The 8,250-nt window shown below is 36.2% G+C and overlaps 2 protein-coding genes across 2 annotated transcripts; one reads left to right on the forward strand and one right to left on the reverse strand.

The window, feature by feature from the left end:
* Positions 1–488: 488 nt before the first annotated feature.
* Positions 489–3,940, forward strand: ube2al (ubiquitin conjugating enzyme E2 A, like). The gene is made up of 6 exons (XM_065292955.2): positions 489–675; positions 1,174–1,254; positions 1,950–1,975; positions 2,086–2,175; positions 3,055–3,143; positions 3,318–3,940. The coding sequence occupies exons 1-6, from the start codon at positions 632–634 to the stop codon at positions 3,444–3,446; spliced, it is 459 nt and encodes a 152-aa protein (XP_065149027.1). The 5' UTR covers positions 489–631; the 3' UTR covers positions 3,447–3,940.
* A 33-nt stretch (positions 3,941–3,973) lies between these two features.
* ing1 (inhibitor of growth family, member 1) lies at positions 3,974–6,457 on the reverse strand. Its single transcript, XM_065292953.2, has 2 exons — positions 6,171–6,457; positions 3,974–5,587 (listed from the first exon to the last, which is right to left on the reverse strand). The coding sequence occupies exons 1-2, from the start codon at positions 6,310–6,312 to the stop codon at positions 4,800–4,802; spliced, it is 930 nt and encodes a 309-aa protein (XP_065149025.1). The 5' UTR covers positions 6,313–6,457; the 3' UTR covers positions 3,974–4,799.
* Between the last annotated feature and the right edge of the window lie 1,793 nt (positions 6,458–8,250).

Raw genomic sequence — 8,250 nt, forward strand, 5'->3', positions numbered from 1 at the left:
AAAATGGACTCTGCACTTTACCGTAAGAGGCTAATCCCAGACTTCCCTATTGACTGTTATCTAATAAAAGATGTCGAAAAATAGTACAACAACAACCAAACAAACGTCGTTTACCTGTTGTGCAACAGCTTTTCACGTCACATTCAGCCCATCATCTACCTACAGCATCTGACTGCACCTCTCGCCCTTGACCACCAGGCGGAAATTGACCTTACATATGCAAAAACGTCACTGAGGCTGTTCTTCCGACTGGGACCATACCAACGCTTTTTCAAAAATGGGGGGAGTCCGCGGGTTAACTTACCCAGAGGCGAATATTCAGAGGCGCCACCAAAAGCAAACTGTTAATGAGTAACCCACAAATATTGTAACACGTTTGAATTTATCGTCAAACAAATAATTGTTGTATCGCCCTGTTGTGTGGTGTTTGCGCTTCCGCGAATAAACCCCTCTGTGTATGACAGTGGCATAAACCTGTTTGTTAAAGAAACGTCTTGTACTTTAGAAGGGAACGAACAGAGAGAAACTGGATATTAATAAAGACTACTGACATTTACTGGTTCCATATTTGAAATATTTGTTACCGCACTAAAATTAAGCGCGAATACATTTTCTTTAGTGTAGTTAAGAGATGTCTACTCCTGCTAGAAGACGACTTATGCGGGATTTCAAGCGGTGAGTGGCTGTGAAATCATGGATGTGTTTGTTTTGTTGAAATAGCTGGCTAGCTAGTTAGCCAAATAGCACTCTATCCGGCAACTAAATATTAAAGATTACATAAGCAGTTTCGAGGCATTGTTTTGCATTTGACATTTTTACTGTAAACACTTAAGTTATTTTGGTATGAAATTTTGTCTGTTACCATGGTGGAGGTTTAGAAAAGCTCTAAATATGTCCTGGCTTCTCGGCTAGCTGGCTAGGGTATTTAAAGCCGGTTAGAGAAGTTCGAACTTTACGTCGCCAATCTGATTCGTTTCGACGCTAATGGGAATTTTTTAGTGCTCAAAACGTAAGAAATATAGATGTTTTATTTATTTTAATTATTTTAGTGTTTTTAATTATTTAACAACTCACTTGTAATCATATAAAATTATGGCTAATTTAGAATACGTTCAGATTTCAAAATTTTTAACTAACATTGCTTATAATAAGTATCCTGTGGTGGTCCCACAGGCTCCAGGAGGATCCCCCAGCTGGTGTTAGTGGAGCTCCATCTGAGAACAACATAATGGTTTGGAATGCAGTCATATTTGGGTAAGATGAAACTGAAAATGGTCCAGTCAAGTTCCTGTGGTCAAAAAAAACCTTGAAAAATAAAAAATTCCAGACTTAATCAAAAATATATTTTTTTATAAAAGTCAGGCAAAAGTTATCAAACTTTTTAAATCGGTGTTCCTGTAGCTCAATGGGTAGAAAACGTTGTGTTGGCAACACAAAGCCAGAATAATGCCACCTGTCGTTTTATGGTCTTGTTGGATACATTAGTTCGCTAATAGGTGTAAATGAATTCAATCAGTTCCAGTCATGGTAATATTATGGAAAACAATGGAAATTCATTAATCAGAAATGAGGAAATCCTGATTTAACTTTGAAGCACTCCCCTACAATGATTTTAAGTCTATCACCAATGGACTTAAAATTTTTAAAGCCCTATTGCAGCCTGTGATTTTTTATTATTATTATTATTATAATTATTTTGTACTTTTAACTGCAATTTTCCCTGAAAGCTTGTTTACAAGCCACACAGTCTTAGAAAGCATAGTAATAGTCAACATGGCCTCAGCCTAAACTTTAAACGATAGCCTGTGCCATACTTGTTATTTGATATCATGGTCAACATGCTATACTTGGGGCTTCAACTGTATATTCCAAACACGGTGGGTCATCTAAATGTCAGATTGCAACTTCTGCCTTTGCCTAAATGATGTTTTGTTTGTTTTTATGTGCAGCCCAGAGGGAACACCGTTCGAGGATGGTACGTTTCATGCTTTGCTGATCTAAAAAAAATGTTCAAACACACATTTAAACAAAGTATTTAGACTATGCAGTGACAGTAATCCGTGTTATTTGTGCTCTACACACAAGGTACATTCAAACTCACTGTTGAGTTCACAGAGGAATATCCTAACAAGCCTCCAACTGTGCGGTTTGTCTCAAAGATGTTTCATCCAAATGGTAATGACATTTCCTGTTTGTGTCTCAAATTAGAAGCTTAGCAGTTACAACGTGGCTAATTATACAGCCTAGGTTGTAAGACAAAATGCATCTGGGTGATTCTCACGAAATCCAGATTTAGAAGGTGTCCTTTTTTTGCACATATAAGATTAAGGTCTGAACTTACCATAACCATTATTTTTAGAGTATTTAAAAAATATTTCTTATAGAATTATTTACATTTTTTTTAGATTATAATTATCAAAAATTATCATTAACGCAACATGATATCACATCAAATGTATGCATTTACAACTCATGTTTCGGTAAGGAGAACTAAAAAGTTAAAATAAGAACTGCTTACCTGGTAGCCATTTTTAGTGTCACAGAGTCAATTATGTCCCTTAAAACAATGTTCTTCTTTTTTATGTTAGTTCCTTGAGGGCTTAAACAATGATTGAAAATTGTTGCGGAGGATGGGAAAATTGTTCTTGGACACATTTATATTCCTTATTATTGTCTCTACATTTCCAATGATCACCAAATACCACGTTTCTTCACTGTAAATGTTTATAGTATAACATGCACTGAAGCTTTTTATTTTTTAGATTTTTAATTATAAATATTTCCATTTCAAAGAACCAAAATCCAGTGTTGGACACGTGCGGTAATTAACATTTTCCACTTAAATGTGGAAAAAAACTAACTGTATGCTTCTTATTTTGATAACATTTACTTTTTTTTAACAAAATGTTTCATGACACCTCATAAGTCTAATTTTGCGAGAATCACCCATCTGCCTAACAAGAAACTTGTTAAAGTTGATTCCAATAGAGAATTACTGTTTCAGCGGAGAAATATCTGTTGCTGTAACTTTTGTCTTGATGTCATTCTTATCAGTGTATGCTGATGGCAGTATCTGCCTAGACATTCTTCAAAATCGGTGGAGTCCAACTTACGATGTTTCTTCTATTTTAACATCAATTCAGGTAAGTTAGTGAGCTTTAAGTTTGATTTTTCTCATTTATTTAGAAAAGGTACTTCATACTTGAATTCAAACTCTGGTACACTATATATATATATATATATATATATATATATATATATATATATACTGATGTTTCAGTTTTTTATTGAGGACTACTCTTTGTCTTTCCTTTCAGTCCCTTCTAGATGAGCCAAATCCCAACAGTCCAGCAAACAGCCAGGCAGCACAACTCTATCAAGAAAATAAACGAGAATATGAAAAGCGGGTGTCTGCAATTGTAGAACAGAGCTGGAGAGACAGTTGACCACATTCATAAACATTTCCTTACTGAAACGTTTGCTTTCGTTTTGGCTCTGTTGGGGGATAGTTTTTTCAAATCCATCCATTTTTAAGTTTTTATGCACTTTACTCATGTAAGATTGTGGTTTTTGTTTTATTGTCTCTCCTACTTTTTGCCTGGAGTGCTTTCAACTATTCCTCCTGATGTTGACGTTCCTAAACGCTTGACTCATTGTGCATCTGGCATGAACATTTGACAGTTGTCCTTTTGTGAGATATTAATAACTCAATCAAGGCACTCTAATCAGGACAAAAGACTCATTTATAGATTTAATAGTTATTCTGGTGAAAATGTATTCAGTGCTTCATTATTGTTTCACTTAAAACCAGGAAATCTTTCTGTAATTTCAGTTTTTGGGTTTAGAATCAGTTTTGTTTTTTATCAAGAGAGCCAGCATGCCCCACAAGTGGTAAGCAGCTATAGCGTGCACAAAATGAATTATGTTGGTACACATACATGTGTAATATGTTGAAAGAAAATGGCAACATGCATCAGTGTAAAAAACATTTACTAATCATAAAACTGAACATTTTCTGGAACTGCTTCAAGTATAAAAAGATTCTCCACAATCCTTGTGAAATACAAGTAACTTAATTACCATGCATTTTATGATGGCTTGCATTACAGAGTCCAAACAAATCTTTTCCAAATCTTTATCTTTTCAGATGTATGCCCTGTTACATGCATGAATGCTTGAGTGTGTCCTAGCATCTAATCTATTGTATATACAAAACATCTAAATTTTGTGTACAGATTTTGCACTGGATGGCAATCTCATTTTTCAGCACTTGTAAATACTTAAATAAAAGGTCAAAACAACCATCACGAGTAGCACTTTCCTTGTATTGACTAAATGCACAGATTTAGGCAGAACAGATCGCGTTTTTTATTTGATCTGAAAAACAGTTCTGGAAAACCAGGACACGTGACGTAAAAGAGGCAAGCTACTGTTAAAGTACCAGTGATAAATGCATACTCATTTACATTACATCATTTGTTGGAGAAAACACGGCATTAAGCATGTCTTGTTTTACGTTAACATACATACAGTGATGCAAAGCACAAATACAAAATTGAAAACAATAATAAAAATGCAATATACTGGCTTTTGATTTAATAAACAGAGTTGTATTTCAGATAACTTGCTAGCTGAAAAGTAACCCCTTATATCGGCACAAAAATATATATCCCTAAGAGATATACAAACCAGTTACCAAACTTAGTCTATAAGAACATCATACAGGTAACTCTCAATATAAAACACAGGGTACTTGGACCCTATATGGAATTATACAAGGCAACCAGGTAAACTGGACACTACCTGTTGTATGCCCGTTCTTTCTTTGACCTCTCTAAAGCTTTGTCCATTGTTTTCTCATTATCGCCTCTGCACTTTGGGCAGTACCACTTTCCTTTGGGCTTATGGTGCAGGCCAACACATGAAAAGTGAAACCATTCAATTGTGCATTCATCATTATCACAACCTATCATCTCCCCGTAAGACACCTGCTCACACAGACAATACGTGGGTTCGTTAGGGTCAATGGGCAGGTCTGTTGGTGATGGCTCTCTATCTTGCTTGCTTTTTGACCTCTTTTTCTTCTTTGACGACGTGGATGACGTCTTAGCCTTCTTCTCTTTTGGCGTGCATGAACCAAGCTCCTCATTGTGATCCACGACATAATTAGAGTTTTCTCGGTTGTCCGAACCATTTTTTTGCCTTCGTGATCGCTTTCCACCAGATTTGTCAACCGTGCTCTGAATTTCATCTCTTCTTTTGTCCACACATGGTTTGCTCACTGACAGCAGTGATGTAGACAGTGGCGTCATAGGTACTGTTGTTACAGCACTGGGGGCACTGCCCACAGACACAGTGCTTTCTGGCGAGTCTTGGCAGGCGTGGAAAAGTTCGCCTTGCCACTCCAGCTGCCGACAGCGGTTCTCCACCAGGTCTACCATCTGGCCTGCGATCTGGATCTTCTCATCTCCAAGTTCTTCTGTGCGGATCAAAGAGCGCTGGATCCAATGGAGAAGACGCTTCTTCTGTACAGGATCTGACTCTTGTATATGTTTTTCGTAATTCTCATCCAGTTCCTTGAGAATTTCTGTAATCGAAAATAAACTACAATTAATGAAGCTATGCAATATTAATACAGACTTTTCAACACTCCACACCGTAATTTTTATCTCTAAGCATCTTAACTTGCACTAACAATGTCGGTAACCATGACAACAACGGTTTTGTCAAAATAATGTAGTTCACGTTTAGGCACAATCTCTGACCCTATGATAACTTTGTTTGATAGTGTAACATAACACTTCCAAACAATTTATAACCACAAGATGATAAACGTTACCTAATAATAGGTTTGCTTATTTTACAATTAAGTTTAGCGACACACACAAGATAACGTACCCAGATTCTGACTTCCGATCGTTAATCGCACTACATCGCAACATTAAATACAAAGATGTTATCGAAATAAAAACAATGATAATTGAAAGCTAACGTTACTTTTTTGCTTTACACTCTGAATCACTCGGTCGAAGGTAAAACAGCAAGTTTCACGTGCTAAAAAGCTAGCCGCTAGCTAGCTAACTTGCTAGTCCGCTATATCCAGAACTCACTACTCAAAACACACAGTGTTTGCTCATAGACTACATGTAAAGCGGTCGGTAAGCTCTCACCTTGATATTTGGCGTCTATTTCTCTCATGTGCGACACACATCTCTGTAGGTCCAGCGGCAAAGACTCTACGAGATCCAGGTACTCCTCAACGTAATTCCCCACAACAAGAGACGACTCGCCGTTTGCAGACGGATTTAGCATCTTTTCACAAACATTTAAGAGACGAATCGAATAGTATAAATGTGTATTTTATCAATTGTTTAATCTCCGAAGCTCTTTTCTTTAAGCACAAGTTGATCACAAAAGTTACTCGAGTAAACGTGCGCTGTGCAGGACCAATGACGATGTGATGGCGAAAGCTCATGAATAATAATTACATTGAGCCGACGTTACATGGGTGTGTTCTGCTTCACGAAGCTCTGCGCAGATCTTCAGCGTATGACGTTAAAATACCGCGAGAATTATTCGAAGCGTCCGCAGCAGTCTGCTCTCGCGATTCTTTGATGCCATATACCGATCATTCTGCGCAGAACTTAATTAATATTTATAGTCCTAAAGTAGAATTATATATATAAAAAATATATATATATATGAAGAGTTTTGTTGCAAAACGAGATAACTCAGTATTTTTTAATTTTCAGAAATCTCGTTTTTTGGTTGTGCATTCCAATTCAACTGCAGTTGGTTTGTTTTAATTTAAACCCTCATGACTTAAAAAAATACAGCTAAGTAGCACCATAAAACAAAATAATAACATGATAACATAATAATAAACATGTTTTGACAAAAATGTTAAAAACGGATTTAGCTCGTTTTGCAACAAAACTCTTCATATGTAGGTTTAGTTGCGTCACATGACTAGTGTACGATTTTTTGCGGTATAGACTCCTAAATTTAGCATATAAACAAGTTCAATCACGTGTATTAAATGTGTTCATAATCACATGGCAAGAAACGACAAGGCATACAATCCTTAAAACTGTACATGTTTATGCAACCAAGCCCCACTTGGTGGCGGCAATGCACCATACAACTGACCTGCCAACTCCCTAAAACTGTAGAATTTGGAAATTGCACCCAAAACATTAGTGACACAGCACGGACGCTAGATGACACCAAGTAGTTACAAAATGCAAGAGGATTTTTTTAAAGTTTGAGGAGAAAGGGGAATTTAGTTAAACAGTATTTTAAAATCATCAAATTATTACTGTTCAATAATCAAACATTTCAGTATTAGTACATAAATAGGCCTATACATAGGTTTCCGGGACAGGGTTTAGATCAGGGGTCTCCAACCTTTTTGTGAGCATGGGCTACCACAATGGATGAAACAGTCTGGGGGGCTACTTTTTAGTATACTTAAAACATTTTTGTTTAACTTGTTGATTTTATTTTATTTTATTTGTTAATATGTTTTATTATTGTTTAAAATGTTAACATACATAAAAGATGCCAAGCTAATATAAAAAATATGTAATAAATAAATATTACAATTGAGACTATTAATAGAATGTGTTTTGGCGGGCACCTCACAGACTTTGGCACCATGTTGGAGACCACTGGTTTAGATTAATCCAGGACTAGGATATAATTGAATTATGACATTTAAATAGTTTCTACAAACAAATTTGACAAAAAAAACAATACTGTTGTGCATCTTGAGACCAAACAATGGGACGCTATATATGTTAAAGGGGACATTTCACAAGACTTGTTTAATAAGATGTAAAATAAATCTCTGGTGTCCCCAGAGTACGTATGTGAAGTTTTTTAAGTGATGTTAAAATTGACACTTTGTAGGCATGAGCAAAAATGTGCCATTTAAAAGCAAATGAGCTGATCTCTGCACTAAATGGCAGTGCCATGGTTGGATCGTGCAGATTAAGGGGCAATACTATCCCCTTCTGACATCACAAGGGGAGCCAAATTTCAATGACCTATTTTTTTCACATGCTTGCAGAGAATGGTTTACCAAAACTAAGTTTCTAGGTTGATCTTTTTCACATTTTCTAGCCTGATGGAAGCACTGGGGACCCAATTATAGCACTTAAACATGGAAAAAGTCAGATTTTCAATATATGTCCCCTTTAATATATGTCAGTACAATATGTTTTTAAATTAATGCAGCTCAAACATGCA

Source organism: Paramisgurnus dabryanus, chromosome 15 (genome assembly GCF_030506205.2).
Source record: "Paramisgurnus dabryanus chromosome 15, PD_genome_1.1, whole genome shotgun sequence".
NCBI lineage: Eukaryota > Metazoa > Chordata > Actinopteri > Cypriniformes > Cobitidae > Paramisgurnus > Paramisgurnus dabryanus.

Bases quoted from the DNA above. Each gene is read 5' to 3' on its own strand.
- ube2al (XM_065292955.2), top strand. From the start codon at position 632: ATGTCTACTCCTGCTAGAAGACGACTTATGCGGGATTTCAAGCG. The intron at 1,255-1,949 runs GTAAGATGAAAC...TTTTATGTGCAG, and splicing joins TGGAATGCAGTCATATTTGG to CCCAGAGGGAACACCGTTCG. The intron at 2,176-3,054 runs GTAATGACATTT...CATTCTTATCAG, and splicing joins AAAGATGTTTCATCCAAATG to TGTATGCTGATGGCAGTATC.
- ing1 (XM_065292953.2), bottom strand. From the start codon at position 6,312: ATGCTAAATCCGTCTGCAAACGGCGAGTCGTCTCTTGTTGTGGGGAAT. The intron at 5,588-6,170 runs GTGAGAGCTTAC...TTTCGATTACAG, and splicing joins AATAGACGCCAAATATCAAG to AAATTCTCAAGGAACTGGAT.